The sequence below is a fragment of the Oncorhynchus clarkii genome, chromosome 31, assembly GCF_045791955.1.
Source record: "Oncorhynchus clarkii lewisi isolate Uvic-CL-2024 chromosome 31, UVic_Ocla_1.0, whole genome shotgun sequence".
NCBI lineage: Eukaryota > Metazoa > Chordata > Actinopteri > Salmoniformes > Salmonidae > Oncorhynchus > Oncorhynchus clarkii.
This window is the reverse complement of record NC_092177.1, coordinates 28149267-28167816: the sequence shown is the minus strand read 5'-3', so window position 1 is coordinate 28167816 and position 18550 is coordinate 28149267. Positions and strand designations below refer to the sequence as shown.

Below are 18550 nucleotides of genomic sequence, written 5' to 3'. Positions count from 1 at the left end.
TTACGTGAGGGCAGCAAGAAGCCAAGGTAAGTTGCTAGCTAGTATTAAACTTATCTTATAAAAAACAATAAATCTTAACATGATCACTAGTTAACTACACATGGTTGATGATATTACTAGTTTATCTAGCGTGTCCTGCGTTGCATATAATCGACAAACGATGATGATGATGATTTAACAAGCGCATTTGCAAAAAAAGCACTGTCTTGCACCAATGTACCTAACCATAAACATCAATGCCTTTCTTTAAAATCAATACAGAAGTATATATTTTTAAACCTGCATACTTAGTTAATAGTGCCTGCTAACATGAATTTCTTATAAAAAGGTGTAAAAAAACAAAAATCGGCAAATCGGTGTCCAAAAATACAATTACCCATTGTTATGAAAACTTGAAACCGGCCATAATTAATCGGCCATTCCCGATTAATCGGGTGACCTCTATTGGAGATAAAACATAAAATATTGTCATATAATTAAAAATGCAGTTTATACAAGTTTTATATACATTTTCCTAAATAATTAATAACATGTTGTAGTGTGGTGGACTGACTTGAAAAGTTACCTTGGCGACAACTGGATGCCTCGAATGATTAGGTTCTATTAACTAAAGGCTCTGTGTGAGATATCTTTTTACAAACTACTAGTGCTAGGCTTTCCAATACTGTCATCTGCTGTTCAGTTCAACACATGCCACATCCAAGCTGAAAGGAAACTGGTCAATTCAAGCATTGATGTATAATAGGGTAGAAATAAGTTTAAAAAAAGATTGAGCTTTGCATTTTATTAACATTTCATTGATTTAAACATGATATTTGTACATTTTTAAACTTCCAGACAGAGTAGCTATTTTTGTATAATATAAGGATATAATAACAAGAAGTGATTATTTATGAACAGTGATTCGTTCTGAAACTGTAGTTAGGTATTCATAGCTGTGTTTAGTAAGAGATTAACATAAAACCATTGGTCAGGTTACATTTGCTTGATATTAAGTGGAGGGAGTTGGTTAGTACTTTATGCCATGTGGTTATATCTTTTGCTCCCCTTGTTTTCGTCCTCCAAACTTATTATGAGGGTGTAGATCACTCACTTGTCTCCTCTACATCCTCTGAGGTCCTGTCCTGAGTTACTGAATGTCTATCATTCTCATTCAGTTTCCTTCTCTTCCTCTTCTTCCTCTACTTTAGGTTGAGAAGTTAAGCCCTGGAGAGGTGCGTCCTCTTCTCGCACTTCTATTGTGTCTTTCCCCATTTCAGTAGCTCTATCACTGCTGTTTTCCCCTCCTTGTCCCCTCTTCCTCTTTCTATGGATTACAGGTATTACCAAAATAATGCCATGTAAAACGGCAAGTAGAAGGATTAATGTAACAGTTGCCACGACTCTTTGCATGTTATATCAACTCACACTCCTGCATGAGTTCATCTACAGATATTTCACCCTCATTGAGGACCAGCATAAGATGGCCACACTCATGACTGAAGTTGACCCAGTTTCGCAGCTCTATGTCAACAGTAGTGTCGCCGAGTCCATAAAATGTCAGAAACACTCCGTCAAGTAGATATGAACAGTCAACAGACTTCTCAGACAGAGAGCGCAGGTACACAATGTCCGTGGCATTATCTGTGGCACAGTTGTCTATGATCACTGAGCCATGGTGGGAAACCATCATGTAAATGTCACTTCCTTCTCCTCCAATCAAGTAATCTCCTCCCACAAGGGACACTAGAATGTCGTTGCCGTCAGAGCCTTTTAGTAGGGCAGGTTCGTAGCCAGACACCAAGATATCTGAGTAGATAGTGCCAATCACATTCTCAACATCCTTCAACACGTCTCCCTCGGCATCTGCCTGACGGCATTCTCCGCTCAGCAGGTTGACGTAAACGCCCTCACCCCTCTCATGATCCCCCTGGTACAGCACAGTGTCTCTCCCTGGGCCCCCGTCCACTAGATCAGCCCCTGGTCCGGGAACAAAGGTGTCAGAGCCTGAGCCGCCCATCATGGTGTCACTCCCTTCCTCTCCATAAAGAGTGTCATCTCCTATGTTCCCAATCAGGATGTCATTGCCCTGACCCCCCAGCAAGGTGTCATGGCCGGCCCCTCCATCCAGTGCATCATCCTTGATGCCACCGAAGAGTACGTTCTCCTGCTCATTACCTGTAATGTAATTGGAGTCATGGGGACAGCCCTGCACAGTGTGAACCAATGATAAATTTGATTGAGAACTCAGATCTATTTGGCAGTCTCCCAGTTTTCCTTTCATTGTCACTTTGTAAGCTTCAATCCAAGGCTTTTGAAAGCTACGCGTTTTGTTTCCAACTGGAGATCTAACCCAAAAATGCACTCCATCAGAGCTCTGGAAGCTAAGGTGTTGGTGTTGTTGCCCTGAATTATAGTTGAGCACTCTGACCTGAATTTTATGCCCCTGTGTACCTGTGCTCACAAGTACATCATGCTTGTCAGACTGAACAGTGAGTTGACCACCACCAAGGAAATCCATCTCAAACAACACAGTATCCATTCTTTCATCCTCTGCAAAGTTTTCAATCATGATGTTGGTTCCATATCCAGTGTTCACTACGTAGGTATCCTCCCCATCTCCTCCCACCATGCTACCACCTCCAGTAAAAGGATCCAGCATGTTATTTTTGTCATTTCCTTCCATGCTGTCGAAACCAGATGAGCCATACATTTCCACCACTGAGGCAAAGTCGCTGTTATTCATCTTCATGATTTCTCCAGTCACCCTATTTCGGAAATCCACAGACTGAGGCAGCTTTAAGGAGCCATCGCAACTGCTGGCATTGGACTCCAGTTGAAATGTTATTCCATCAGCTGATTGGATGTGGAGGTGTTGAGAGTTCCTTGAGTGAAACCAGCCCTTCAATAGGACTTCCTGTGAGCCATTTATGGAGAGATAAATGTCTGGTCCATTACATTTACAATTGATTAAATCATATTTTTCTCTCAGGAAAAGTACATCAGTAGCCAGATCGGGTGAGTGGTTCTCAATGGTTTTCAAGCCTTGACCTGGAGTTACAACATACCAGTCCTCCCCTCCTCGCCCCTGAAGAAAGTCTGTTCCTCGCCCTGGCACAATTGTGTTGCGTTGTACGTTCCCTTTGATGATGTCATTGAAGGCTGAGCCTCGCACCTCTGTTACACTTTGGAAAGCCTCATCCTCCTGCAGATCCACATGTAGAGCAGCTGTGGACTTTCTGTAATCTAGATTCTGACTTATGAGGCATTTGCTCTTAAATGAGTCAATCTGCTCACAGGCTGCCTTGTTCTCAGAGATGCTGAAGGTGACCAGATCCTTTGTGATAACAAGCAAGTGCCTGTCCGCATCTGAACGGAACCAGTTCATTAAGGTCACATCAGAACTTTGATCAGCAAAAGGCATCATTTTGAGATGGTTTCCATCCACTTTAACTTTGAATTCATGAAGGTTTGCCTCTATCACCAGTAGGTCTGTTTCATTGTCATAGGAGTGATTTTCAATTAATATCTTTGACAGTTTTTTCTCATAAACCATATATATGTCCTCTCCTTCTCCTCCCCTCAGGTGGTCCTGACCCCCTCCACCATCAATCAGATTCTTCTGTCTATTTCCTATTAGTATGTCATTGTAAGGAGACCCCATGATATTAGTAACGCTAAGGAGAAGTGGTTCGGAAGCGTTCACTGTCTGACCGTGAGTTTTAGACATTCTATTGATACCTCTGGCAATCAGTTGGACAGAGGAAATCACTGTGGTGGAGATGTCGAACAGGACTCCGTCCTCTGACATCATGTTCATGTGGCGATATTCGTCCCCCAAAAACCAGTTCATAATCCTAATGTTATGGTTACCAAGATATCTTAAAACCATATCATTTCCTGACTTACTGACAGAAATCTGACTGTAGTTAACGCCGAGGAGTAGGACATCTGTTGATTTGAAAGGATCATAGTTATTAATAATTGTGTTTCCTCCATAGACAGGAATGATGAAAGTGTCTTTGCCGCCACACCCCTCCACATAGCTTTTTTGAGGTCCCAAATAGAACACGTCATCACCATTTTGTCCATAAAGCTTGTAGTAATAGCTCAACATGACTTCAATGCCATGGTCGTCATCTGCCTTCTGAACGGCAAAAAAATTATTTGCTTCATTGTTTCCCCAATATGTTCCAAATCTTGTGTCTGACAAAGCCTCATAACCAGAAACGACAGACCTAGAGCCAACTTTTATGAATAGGAGTATTTTTATATCTATGTTTTTGTAAGTTAATCTATGTGATTCTCCAATGCCTAGAACAATATCTTTAGTTCTTTGTGTGTCAATAGTCCAACACCTTTTCCCCAAGTTTTCGTCACTGGATACAAAATAATCCATGCAGAAGTCAGATGGTCCCTGGTCTGAGAGACAAAAAGTGATACTCCCTCCATTCCAAGAATCCTCACCAGCTGTGAAATCAATGGCCTTTCTCCCATCCTGTACCTCTGCAAAATAATAGTACTTTTGGTGGTCTGAAATTTGTTGAACAAGCCTTCGTCCCTCCTCAATCTCACGATAAGGAATGGTATAAAAAAAGCTTGCCACATCAAGGATAAAGTGTAAAAGTCCTTTCCCAAAGCCAACAAAGAATGCTCTTATTTTTGCCAAAACTCCAGCATTTGGTGGTAAATGAATGAGTTCAGTCTGAATATCAAGATATACATCATCAAAGATCATTCGTATGGTATTTAGTGCCAGGTTGATTGGCACAATAAATGGCGCCAGTTCTGGTTGAACGATTTCAAGAAAATCCAAGGCAACTATTGCAGCATCGAAGGTGGCATCAATATACCCCAGTGCATCTTTCCTCTTAAAGTCTTCCACAATATTGTAAATTCCAAAACCAATCCCTATGATTGGCATAACCACCAGGGCACGTTTCACCACAGGGCTTTTGATTAATGTTACCATGGCTCTCATTGCCTTGCGCTCTAAAACCTGAGGAACTTGTTTTCCAACTGCAGCCAAGGTCATTCCTGTGACTCCATGTACAGTCTGTAACGTGGCTATTGTACCATGTTCAATGTCCCCCTCTTCAAAAGCATGAACAGCTCCTTGCATCCCCAACATGAGTCCCACTGCTCCAATTGCCATCCCTGTGTGCTCTAGGTGCTTCAAGACCTGGTGAGAATGGGTCCCATCTGGAATCTCCAGGCCATGAACTGTCTCCATGTTTTTCCACATTTTCTCTGTGTATAGTTGTCCCTCTGGATGCAACTCCACCTTAAATTCAATTGTTTCCCGGAGATTCTTCTTCGATGTAAGCTGGCATCGAAATTGTCCATCCTCCAGCCTAATACTGCCTTCTTTGACATGTAGTTCCTCCGAGTCCAGCCTGTCACCAAATTCTCTCCTCAACTGATTGTGAATCTGTTCAGCAAACATAGCAGAGGACCTGGCGTAATATGAAGAGAGCTTGAGTGAATGCTCTACTTCTGAAGCGGAATGTAGATCTTTCAATGTCACAGAGCCATCATGGGACCCACCCAAAAGTCCAGTGACCTCATTTTGGGTTGATTGTTTGTCAATTTCCTTTAAGAAATAATTATAATCCTCTATGAATGAACTTTTTGAATTCTCATTCACTAGCGCATACTCATTTGCAAGAGTCAAGATTTCATCTGCTACCTTGTTGTTATCCATTTTTTTCAATTTACACCATTCTTCAAACACATTATTCTCTTTTTCTGTAAGGTCCAAAAGATTCTTTATTAATTCCTTTGGGGTCTTACGTGTTTTTTCTGATTTGTTTTCTAATTTGCTAGAATCTCTGTCTGAGGACGAACCAAAAAATCCTCGCCTACTTGGATCCACCCAAGTACCACCTGCTGTCATTGGATGATTCTCCATGAGGAAACTCAAACCTTTCTCTTTCACATTATTGTCTGTGCTGTGGGCCATATCTAAGGCCATCAGGACAAGAGGAAATGTACGGAAATTTCTGGAGGACTCTGATATTATTGATGCCAAGAAATATGTTCTGTACCATGCCTCCTTCATCATACCTTGTGAGCCTTTATTAATGTATTCCCCTTGAAGAGTTTCTTTCACAAAATTAGGATAACTTTCTTTGCCATCTTTGCCTATATTTTCACGGATGGCTGGATAATGTTCTTTGCCAATCTGTTCCTCAACACAACGTTTTATCTCATCTATTCTGTTTTGATTTCCCTTTTCATTGTTGTCGAGCTTTTTCCCCACTGGATACACATATAAAGTTTGGGGGTTTATCTCATAAATCCAGTCATGTAACATCAGGTAGGTGGTCTTATCTTCTCCAAGCTTTGCATTGTGATGGATCACACTTAGAATATCCTCACCTGACTTCATTTCATAGCAGTTATCAAGAATACCTTTAATGACATTGTTATCTTCAATCCATGTTTTCTCTATTGTATTTCTTCCGTTTATCATTTGCCTCTCAATATTGCATATCAGAAACTCTTCATTGTCCAAATTTGTCTGTAACTTTTTTGAATTTTCATCACTTTTCATTGGTTGAAAAATTGCCCAGGTTAAGGCTTCAAGTTCATCAGTATATTCTCTACGTGCATAAGATTCAACAAATCTCTTTGGATTGTCTGGCCATGTGTCTCTGTATTTTTTAAAACGTTCTTGAACAGAAGTTTCCCCTAGAAAGTTTCTCTCATTTGAAAAAATCCCTTCCCCCCTGTTGCTGAACTGTTCTCTAGTGACGACATTTCCATCTCTGTCTAACATTGCCACCACTTTCTTGCTGTCATCCTTATGTCTTGTTTCCAATCCAGTGGGGGTTATTTCTACAGTTATCTTCTCCCCAGAGTGGCTGACTTGGAGCAAAGAACTCCTTAGGTGTAGTTCTGTCTCAATAGACCTGGTGTGGAGCTCTTTTAACAGGGTGTTCTTGAAGGCTTCATCAGACCCAACTTCACAGGCCACCACACTTGTGGTTTTAATATGGTCACTAGTCCTGGCAGTACGTCCAATGATGTCAGCCACGTCTTCGGCTTTGTACCCTCCAAACCTCATCTCTCCTTCGCTGTCTCTGCTCCCATGGCCTACAAGGACCAGTCTGCTCTCTTCTGACAGTGGCACCGGGTCGCCTTTGATCAGTTTAGGCTGTTGGTTTTCCAGGATGTACACAGAGGTCACAGTGGGATGTTTCTCATATAGAAATTTAGCAGCTTCCCGAACAACGGGGTTATCTTCCAGTATTAGGATGTGCTGTTTATCATACTGTGTGGTGTGATCAATGGGTCTCTTTGGAGCATGGTACTCAGCTGCAGTGTCAGTGTGATCCATGATTTGAAAGATGAGAAGATCTCCCGGGCTGGTAGTTTCCAAGACAGCATTATTGTCATGATACTTAAAAACCCTCATGAAGTCATTATGAAATGAAGAAGTGGTATTGATGTCAAGGGAGAAAACGGATGCTGCCCTCAATGATCGTTTCAACATTAGATTTGCTAGTGAGGAACCAGAGTAACCGGACAGAGTATGTCCATCCTCTGAGGCAGTACCAAATATTTTTACAACTGTGCCACTGTTAACGGTTGGGAGACATGAATCATTGTACATACAAGCATCACTGACCATTACTGAATAATGAGGATCTATGCTGTACTCCTCTTCTACTCGCTGACGAGTCCACTCTTCCTTGTCCATTATAAGGAGAAGTTTGTTGCTGTAGGTGTAAGACATTTCAGAAGCAGACAGCAGCAAATCTTGGATCTTTTGTCCATCAATTTCTTCCAGAAACCTTTCAAAATCCTGAAAGAAAAACATAAAATAACAGATCAAGATTGAATGGGCAATCCACAATTCTAAACATTTTACCACTCTAAACTGCATAGATAGAGCAAGGACTGACCATCCATGGATGCGAGGACTGACCCTCCATGAGATAAAAATGTGTGTTTTAACCATTTTTTTTAACTACAGTGGGGTCCGAAATGATTGACACCATTGATAGGTAGCCTAGCGGTTAAGAGTGTTGGGCCAGTAAACAAAAGGTCGCTGGTTTGAATCCCTGAACCAAGTAGGTGAAAAATCTGTGCCTTGAACACGGCACTTAACCCTAATTGCTCCTGTAAGTTGCTCTGGATAATTGTGTCTGCTAAATTACTAAAATGTCAAATGTATAAAGATGAGCAATAATGACTATAATCAAATACTGAGCTATATTGTACGCTCAAAAGTAATAATTGTTTTTCTCAAAAAGGTAGGCATCAAAATTATTGCCACCCCGAAAGATTCTTATAAAAGAAGTAGTCAAAAGTTTACTATTTGGTCCCATATTCCAAGCACGCAATGACTACATCAAGCTTGTGAAACTTGTTGGATGCATTTGATATTCGTTTTGGTTTTTTCAGATTATTTTGTGCCCAATAGAAATTAATGTAAGTCATGTATTGTGTCATTTTGGAGTCACTTTTTTTGTAAATAAGAATTGAATATGTTTCTAAACACTCCTACATTAATGTGGATGCTACCATGATTACGGATCATCCTGAATTAATCATGACATGCTAACCTCCCTGTTATTGGTAATGGTGAGAGGTTAACATGTCATGGGGGTATGATCTTCGACCCTCTGTAACGTTCTCATTCATCATTGTTCATGATTCAACAAGGATCATCAGTTTTTTCTCATCTTTATCAAGGTTGTCAACCATTTTGGACCCTATGGTTTACAATTGCATTGTTTACAAACAATGGAGTACAGCCAGGCTGAGCAAGATTATATTTTGGGTTCTGATGGGGTACGACAGTTGAAATAAATTCATGATTTATAAGTTCTATTCTTCAATAATCAATTGATGTCATCTATATTATAATACCGTAAGCCTGTCAGATGTGGGAGGTTCTCCTCCTACAATTTAGCACCGATTTTCTTAGTACCTCTTTCATGTTATTGTCAATACCTATTTTTGGGAATGACATTGTTGCCAGGGGGGAAATAGTGCTGTCATAATGCATTTGATGTTAGCATTTCTAGGCCAATTTTGAATGTGTAGAATGACTACATTAGCCACAATGCTCATTGAATGGACATTCAAAATTACAATGGCATTAATGCATCACATTTGCTAGCTATTTTTGACCAATTTTGCTAACTAATGACATCTTTTCCAACTGTCTAAAGTACATTTGATGACATGATAATGCAGGCAAAGTTGTGTTCTACTAAATATTTGATTACTTTATCGATGTCATCGTATTTCCAGGCACTAAAGTGTAATTAGACTAAACAGTATTTAGCCTCAGTCCAGAATGACTGGGCTTACCACCGCTTTGGGCACCACTATGGCGCCGCCGATAGAGGGCTGAGAACGTTCGGCATGACTAACCGCATGACGCGACCGATCAAGCAATAGAACCCATTTTGGTTCTATATGAAACCTTTTTGTGGATGGCACGGTGGAGATCGCATGGCATATTTCAAATTCTTTAAAATAATGCTGTCAAATTAAGTACATATTGAGTCAAACGGCCCTACAACATGAACAGGTAGATTAGTCCGCCCACACCGGAGAGTTGAAAATTACACTGCCTCTCCCAGCTTGGATGTTGTCGCATCAGTGTGACCTGCACAAAGTTCTATTTTTGGGGAGACTAAAACCATAATTTGGTCAAACAATAGCCTAAAGAACATTAATATCCTGTTTCCTCCATGAAAGTGTTTAACTTGCCCATGTTTCTCAAAGTAGCCTAGATGGAGAGGAACAGAAAAATTGCCTTCTGATTGCGCAACATTTGAAAATAAAATGGTGCAAAAAAACAGTACTGTTGTGACTGTTGGAGAGAGGATGGTCTCAGCTTTCTGTAGTTACGACATTTATTCCCAACTCTAAAAAACTCAAATATACTGATACAAATAAAAATAAACGACTTTATGGATTTTTTTATAAAAAATAAATTAGATTTATTAATTAGATTATTAATATTAACAGTGGAGTTATGTCACATATGCAGCTACCGAAAATATATGGGAGGGAATGTCTGTTCAATCCAAACTTACTAATCAAATCAAATCAAATCGCATAAGTCACATGCGCCGAATACAACAGGTATTTCACCTTACAGTGAAATGCTTACTTATGAACCCATAACCAACAATGCAGTTTTAAAACATATGGATAACAATAAGAAATAAAAGTAACAAGTAATTAAAGAGCAGCAGTAAAATAACAGTTGCGAGACTATATACAGGGGGGTACCGGTACAGAGTCAATGTCCGGTTAGTTGAGGTAATATGTACATGTAGGTATAGCTATTAAAGTCACTATGCATGCAGTTGAAGTCGGACGTTTACATACACTTAGGTTCGAGTCATTAAAACTTGTTTTTCAACCACTCCACAAATTTCTTGTTAACAAACTATAGTTTTGGCAAGTCGGTTAGGACATCTACTTTGTGTATGACACAAGTAATTTTTCCAACAATTGTTTACAGACAGATTATTTAATTTATAATTCACTGTATCACAATTCCAATGGGTCAGAAGTTTACATACGCTAAGTTGACTGTGCCTTGGCCTCGGGTGGCGCAGTGGTTAAGGGCGCTGTACTGCAGCGCCAGCTGTGCCATCAGAGACTCTGGGTTCGTGCCCAGGCTCTGTCACAACCGGCTGCGACCGGGAGGTCTATGGGGCGACGCACAATTGGCCTAGCGTCGTCCGGGTTAGGGAGGGCTTGGTCGGTAGGGATGTCCTTGTCTCATCGCGCACCAGCGACTCCTGTGGCGGGCCGGGCGCAGTGCGCGCTAACCAAGGTTGCACAGTGTTTCCTCTGATATATTGGTGCGGCTGGCTTCCGGGTTGGATGCGTTCTGTGTTAAGAAGCAGTGCGGCTTGGTTGGGTTGTGTATCGGAGGACGCATGACTTTCAACCTCTCCCGAGCCCGTACGGGAGTTGTAGCGATGAGACAAGATAGTAGCTACTAAAAACAATTGGATACCACGAAATTGGGGAGAAAAAGGGGTAAAATGTAAATAAAAAATAAAAAGTTGACTGTGCCATTAAACAGAAAATTATGTTATGGCTTTAGAAGCTAATTGACATTGTTTGAGTCAATTGCTTCTTAACACAGCACGCATCCAACCCGGAAGCCAGCCGCACCAATATGTCAGAGGAAACACCGTGCAACCTGTGGATGTATTTCAAGGCCTACCTTCAAACTCAGTGCCTCTTTTCTTGACATCATGGGAAAGTCAAAAGAAATCAGCCAAGACTTCAGATAAAAATTGTAGACCTCCACAAGTCTGGTTCATCCTTGGGAGCAATTTCCAAACGCCTGAAGGTACCACGTTCATCTGTACAATCAATAGTACGCAAGTATAAACACCATGAGACCACGCAGCCATTATACCGCTCAGGAAGGAGACGCGTTCTGTTTCATAGAGATGAACGTACTTTGGTGCAAAAAGTGCAAATCAATCCCAGAACAACATCAAAGGACCTTGTGAAGATGCTGGAGGAAACAGGTACAAAAGTATCTATATCCACAGTAAAACGAGTCCAACATCGACATAACCTGAAAGGCCGCTCAGCAAGGAAGAATCCACTGCTCAAAACCGGCATAAAAGAGCCAGACTATGGTTTGCAACTGCACATGGAGAAAAAGATCGTACTTTTTGGAGAAATGTCCTCTCGTCTGATGAAACAAAGATAGAATTTTAAATAATTGGCAAGATTAGTGTGATAGTGTTATATGATGTACTGTTTTATATTTTGTTTTATGTGTGATGTAAGTGTCTTAATGTGCTTGGACCCCCCTGCCTTGGCAGCAGCTAATGGGGATCCCTAATAAAATACAAATACAAATATTGCAAAAGCCCAGTCTGATAATTCCATGCAAGTGATTCAAGCTATTTACAGCCATCAACAACATTGAACCTTGCACATCTAATGTGCTGTCTCCTGTCTATCAAAATAAACTACTGATCAACTGGGACCGCTGGCTGGCATTCCTTTCTTTATAAACACAACGCAAGAGAGTGACGAAGTACGATCACATCTGTTACATGTGCATGGCTCTGGTCTGGTCTGCACTAACTAGCTCTGGACCATGGTGTAGCTAATAGCTAGCTCTGGTCCGCACCAGCTCTGGTCCAGAACGTAGCTAGTAGTTGGCTAGCTCTGGTCCGCACTAGTTCTCGACCAGACTAAACCTGCCTGAAGAAGCACATCACCCTGCTGTGACCCCCGGGCAAGGGGGGACGGCTGTCCCTGGCCTCCGAGGCTAACACAGCCATACCTGTTATGATACCAGCAGGCTCTGTGAGCCAATTTCAGAGGCTTTTGTGGACCTGGAGGAGCTGCCCCTGCAGCAGGAGTCTGCCGCCAAGTTTATCAAGAAGAAACAGCCCTCCAAGAAGGTCAAGACCAAGACAGATAAAGATTCCAAGGATAAGAAAGAGTGTGCAGAGGGGGCAGTCAAGGAGTCTCTGGAAGAGACTGCAGAAGAGCCTGTGAAAAAATTGAAGAAAGAAAAGAAGTTCTCTAAGGAATTTATTTTTATTTATACTTTTTTTAAATTGAACCTTTATTTAACTAGGCAAGTCAGTTAACCTACTCTGAACTACCCATCCCGGATCCGGGATAATTGTCATCAGCAACGCTGAATAGCATAGTGCCATAGTAAAATAATATTACTAGAAAATATTCATATTCATGAAATCACAAGTGCAATATTGCAAAACACAGCTTAGCCTTTTGTTAATCCACCTGTTGTCTCAGTTTTTGAAATTATGCTTTACAGCGAAAGCAATACAAGCGTTTGTGTAAGTTTATCGATCGATCGACAAAAAAATAAGTACACTTAGCATCAGGTAACTTGGTCACGAAAATCAGAAAAGCAATCAAATTAATTGTTTACCTTTGATGATCTTTGGATGTTTTCACTCACGAGACTCCCAGTTAGACAACAAATGTTCCTTTTGTTCCATAAAGATATTTTTTTATATCCAAATACCTCCATTAGTTTGGTGTGTTATGCCCAGGAATCCACCGGAAAGAACGGTCACGACAACGCAGACAAAAATTCAAAATTATATCCATAATGTCCACAGAAAAATGTAAAATATTTTTTTATAATCAATCCTCAGGGTGTTTTTCAAATATCTATTCGATAATATATCAACCGAGACAGTTGGCTTTTCACTAAGACCGGGAGTAACAATGGCCGCCTTTCTCTATTGCGCACAACTCACTCTCAGAGCCCCCACCTATCCACTTACACAATGTGGTCGTTCACACTCATTCTTCAAAATAAAAGCCTGAAACTATGTCTAAAGGCTGTTGACAACTTAGGGAAGCCATAGAAAAAGGAATCTGGTTGATATCCCTTTAAATGGGCAATAGGGATGCATAACAACAGAAAGGTTTCAACATTTTGAATTTCCTCAGGTTATAGCCTGCAATATCAGTTCTGTTTAACTCACAGACAAAATGTTGAGTGTTTTCTATCCTAATCTGTCAATTACATGCATATTCTATCTGGTCCTGAGAAATAGGCCATTTACTATGGGAACGTTATTTTTCCAAACATAAAAATAGTGCCCCCTCGCTTCAAGAGGATAAGAACAAATTATTATTTACAATAAAGGCCTAGGAACATTGGGTTAACTGTGGGTGCAGGGGCAGAACGACAGATTTTTACATTGACAGCTCAGGGATTCAATCTAGCAACCTTTCGTTTTCTGGCCCAACGCACTAACCACTAGGCTACCTGCCTAAGGTATGGAAGTAGGAGTCTACCAAGTACCCTGGGAAGGAGTCAAAGAAGGAGTCTTCAAAAGAGTCCTTCAAGGAATCTGGAAAGGTGTCAAAGAAGGAATCTTCTAAGGAGACCAGCAAAGAGTCTTTAAAGGAGCCTGGGAAGGAGAACGTGTGGAAAAAGCTGTCTGTGAAGTTCAAGGAGTAAAAGAAAGAGCTGCTTCTGGAGAGGGCTGATAAAAAAAATCAGGCAATAAATACACACACACACACACACACACACACACACACACACACACACACACACACACACACATATTCATGACACATCCAACAAGGCTGATGTTGGTCAATAGTAAGGACTCCGGCGAGGTTCTACAGATTTCTCAAGTTTTGAGGGAGCATTCAATTGGCATGCCGACTGCAGGAATGTCCACTAGAGCTGTTGCCAGAGAATGTAATGTTAATTTCTCTACCATAAATGTATTTTTAGAGAATTTGTCAGTACATCCAACCGGCCTCACAACCGCAGTCAACATATAACCACGCCAGCCCAGGACCTCCACATCCGGCTTCTTCACCTACAGGAGCACAACTCCAACACAATCATTAAGTTTGCAGACGACACAACGGTGGTAGGCCTGATCATCGACAATGATGAGACAGTCTATAGGAAGGAGTTCAGAGACCTGGCAGTGTAGTGCCGCAATAACCACCTCCCTCAATGTGATCAAGACAAAGGAGATGATCGTGGACTACAGGAGGGCCGAGCATGCCCTCATTCTCATTGACGGAGCTGTAGTCGGGCAGGTCAAGAGCTTCAAGTTTGTTGGTGTCCACATCACCAACAAGCTATCATGGTCCAAACACACCAAGACAGACGTAAAGAGGGCACGACAATGCCTATTCCCCCTCAGGAGACTGAAATATTAGCATGGGTCCTCAGATACTCAAAAAGTTCTACAGCTGCACAATAGAAAGCATCCTGACTGGTTGCATCACCGCCTGGCTGGTTGCATCACCGCTCCGCATCAAAGCGCAAGGCACTACAGAGGGTAGTGTCGTGGGATAATCAGAATTTGTTGGTAACATTTGTAAGATGTTTAATATTCATCAAATGTGTGTAAGTTAATTCTCATCAGAATGGTATTTTTGTATAATACTGTGGCGAGGTTGCAGTTATCTGTTCTATGTCAAAACTAAGTTGCATGGGCCACTGAGAGGGGAGAGGTCAAAGTGTCATCATGTGTAAACATATCTTTTACTCCCTACCTTTTTCTTGTGGAGAAAGAAGGGTGGCAGTGTCTGGAATCATTCTATGCTCCCTCTAATGTTGTTTCTATCTTAACCTATAGCCTCACTCTTCTCTCCGTGATTTTGTCCAGGAGGTTGTATTTTGAGTTGGTTGTATCTAAATGACAATTTGATATATGCCTGTTGATATGGAGGATTTGGTTTATGGTTCTGGGGTTTGGGAAAGGAGACAAAGCTGAACGATGAATTATGTTTATGCTGTCTGACTATGTGTGTCTTTGCTATTAAAGGAACTCAGTTGCATTGTAAGGGGGCTCTCAGAGAATTCATGGTTGGACACTGAATCGATCTGAGATTCACAGGGTTGTGATAGAGCTCATATAATTAAAGATGGACTTTGATAACTAACTCTGACTTGTGTGTGTGGTTTGCTCCCATGATTTGGTAAATAGAGGAAATTTCCACGACAGTAGTGCGTACGGCCCAGTACATCACTGGGGCCAAGCTTCCTGACATCCGGTCCCTTCACTTTTTCAACATTTTGTTACATTACAGCCTTATTCTAAAATTGATTCGATTAATTGTTTTACTCATCAATCTACACACAATACCCAATAATGACAAAGCGAAAAAAGGTTTTCTGAAATTTTTGCAAATGTATAAAAAAATAATAATATTCAGACCCTTTATTATGTGACTCGAAATTGAGCTCAAGTGCATTCTGTTTCCATTGATCATCCTTGAGATGTTTCTACAAATTGATTGGAATCCACCTGTGGTAAATTCAATTGATTGGACATGATTTGGAAAAGCACACACCTGTCTATATAAGGTCCCACAGTTGACAGTGCATGTCAGAGCAAAAACCAAGCCATGAGGTCGAAGGAATTGTCCGTAGAACTCCGAGACAGGATTGTGTCAAGGCACAGATCTGGGGAAGGGTAAAAATAAATATCTGCAGCATTGAAGGTCCCCAAGAACACAGTGGCCTCCATCATTCTTAAATGGAAGAAGTTTGGAACCACCAAACCGAGCAATCGGGACAGAAGTGCCTTGTGCTTTGGCAAAGTGGGTGGGGTTATATCCTTCCTGTTTGGCCCTGTCTGGGGGTGTCTTCGGATGGGGCCACAGTGTCTCCTGACCCCTCCTGTCTCAGCCTCCAGTATTTATGCTGCAGTAGTTTATGTGTCGGGGGGCTAGGGTCAGTTTATTATATCTGGAGTACTTCTCCTGTCCTATTCGGTGTCCTGTGTGAATTTAAGTGTGCTCTCTCTAATTCTCTCTTTCTCTCTTTCTTTCTCTCTCTCTGAGGACCTGAGCCCTAGGACCATGCCTCAGGACTACCTGACGTGATGCCTCCTTGCTGTCCCCAGTCCACCTGGCCGTGCTGCTGCTCCAGTTTCAACTGTTCTGCCTTATTATTATTGGACCATGCTGGTCATTTATGAACATTTGAACATCTTGGCCATGTTCTGTTATAATCTCCACCCGGCATAGCCAGAAGAGGACTGGCCACCCACATAGCCTGGTTCCTCTCTAGGTTTCTTCCTAGGTTTTGGCCTTTCTAGGGAGTTTTTGCTAGCCACTGTGCTTCTACACCTGCATTGCTTGCTGTTTGGGGTGTTAGGCTGGGTTTCTGTACAGCACTTTGAGATATCAGCTGATGTACGAAGGGCTATATAAACACAATACATGATTTGATTTGATTTTGGTCAGGGAGGTGGCCAAGAACCCGATGGTCACTCTGAGAGAGCTCCAGAGTTCCTCTGTGGAGATGGGAGAACCTTCCAGAAGGACAACCATCTCTGCAACACTCCACCAATCAGGCCTTTCTGGTAGAGTGGCCAGACGGAAGCCACTCCTCTGTAAAAGGCACATGACAGCCTGTTTGGAGTTTGCCAAAAGAGCAAAGTACAGAGAGATCATTGATGAAAACCTGCTCCAAAGCACTCAGGACCTCAGTCTAAGGAAATGGTTCACCTTCCATCAGGACAACGACACTAAGCACACAGCCAAGACAACGCAGGAGTGGTTTCGGAACAAGACTCTGAATGTCCTTGAGTTGCCCAGCCAGAGCCCAGACTTGAACCCGATCGAACATCTCTGGAGAGACCTGACATAGCTGTACAGCGAAGCTCCCCTTCCAACCTGACAGAGCTTGGGAGGATACCAAAGAAGAATCGGGGCTGTAATCGTGGCCAAACGTGCTTCAACAAAGTACTGAGTAAAGGGTCTGAATACTTATGTAAATGTGATATTAAATAAAACTTTTTTCAAGTAAATTTGCAAACATTTCTAAAAACCAGTTTTATTTTGTATGGAGTTGGTCCCCCTTTGATGTTATAACAGCCTCTACTCTTCTAGGAAGGCTTTCCACTAGATGTTGGAACATTGCTGCGGGGACTTGCTTTCATGCAGCCACAAGAGCTTTAGTGAGGTTGGGTGATTAGGCTTGGCTTAAGCATGTCCCAGTTTAGGTCACCTAGTAGCACGAGCTCAGAAGATAGATGGGGTGCAATCAATTCACATATGGTGTTGAGGTCACAGCTGGGGACAGAGGGTGGTCTATAGAAAGAGGCAACAGTGAGAGACTTGTTTCTGGAAAGGTACATTTTTAGAAGTAGAAGCTCAAATTGTTTGGGTACAGACCTGGATAGTAAGACAGAACTCTGCAGGCTATCTTTGCAGTACATTGCAACACCACCCCCTTTGGCAGTTCTATCTTGGCGGAAAATGTTATAGTTAGGGATGGAGATTTCAGGGTTTTTGTTGGTTTTCCTAAGCCAGGATTCAGACACGGCTAAGACATCCAGGTTGGCAGAGTGTGCTAAAGCAGTGGGTAAAACAAACTTAGGGAGTAGGCTTCTAATGTTAACATGCATAAAACCAAGGCTTTTACGGTTACAGAAGTCAACAAATGAGAGCACCTGGGGAGTGGAGCTAGGCACTGCAGGACCTGGATTAACCTCTACATCACCAGAGGAACAGAGGAGAAGTAGGATAAGAGTACGGCTAAAGGCTATACGAACTGGCTGTCTAGCACGTTCGGAACAGAGAGTAACAGGAGCAGGTTTCTGAGAACGATAGCATAGATTCAAGGCATAGTGTACAGACAAAGGTAAGGTAGGATGTGAGTACATTGGAGGTAAACTTAGGCATTGAGTAATAATGAGAGAGATATAGTCTCTGGAGACGTTTAAACCAGGTAATGTCATCGCATATGTAGGAGGTGGAACAACATGGTTGGTTAAGGCATATTGAGCAGGGCTGGAGGCTCTACAGTGAAATATGACAGTAATCACTAACCAGGACAGTAATGGACGAGGCATATTGATATTAGAGAGAGGCATGCGTAGCCAAGTTTTCATATGGGTCCAGTGAGTGGTTGGGCTGGCTGGGGACACGGCGATTCAGACAGTTTGCAGGCCGGTGCTAACAAGCTTGCAGTTAGTAGGCCGGGGCTAGAAAGCTAGCAGTTAGCAGACTGGGTTAGCAAGGAAGCAGTTAGCAGACCAGGGAAAGCAAGCTAGAAGTTAGCAGACTGGGGCAAGCAAGCTAG

General features: G+C 41.9%; 1 protein-coding gene across 2 annotated transcripts in view; it reads right to left on the bottom strand.

Moving 5' to 3' along the window:
• Positions 1 to 769: 769 nt before the first annotated feature.
• Positions 770 to 18550, bottom strand: part of LOC139391198 (uncharacterized) — a 36108-nt gene continuing 18327 nt past the window's right edge. For both annotated transcript variants that reach the window (XM_071138809.1, XM_071138810.1), the window contains exon 6: positions 770 to 7789. In XM_071138809.1, coding sequence (XP_070994910.1) covers positions 1394 to 7789 — 6396 coding nt within the window. In that variant the 3' untranslated portion in view covers positions 770 to 1393. The remainder of the gene's footprint in view (positions 7790 to 18550) is intronic.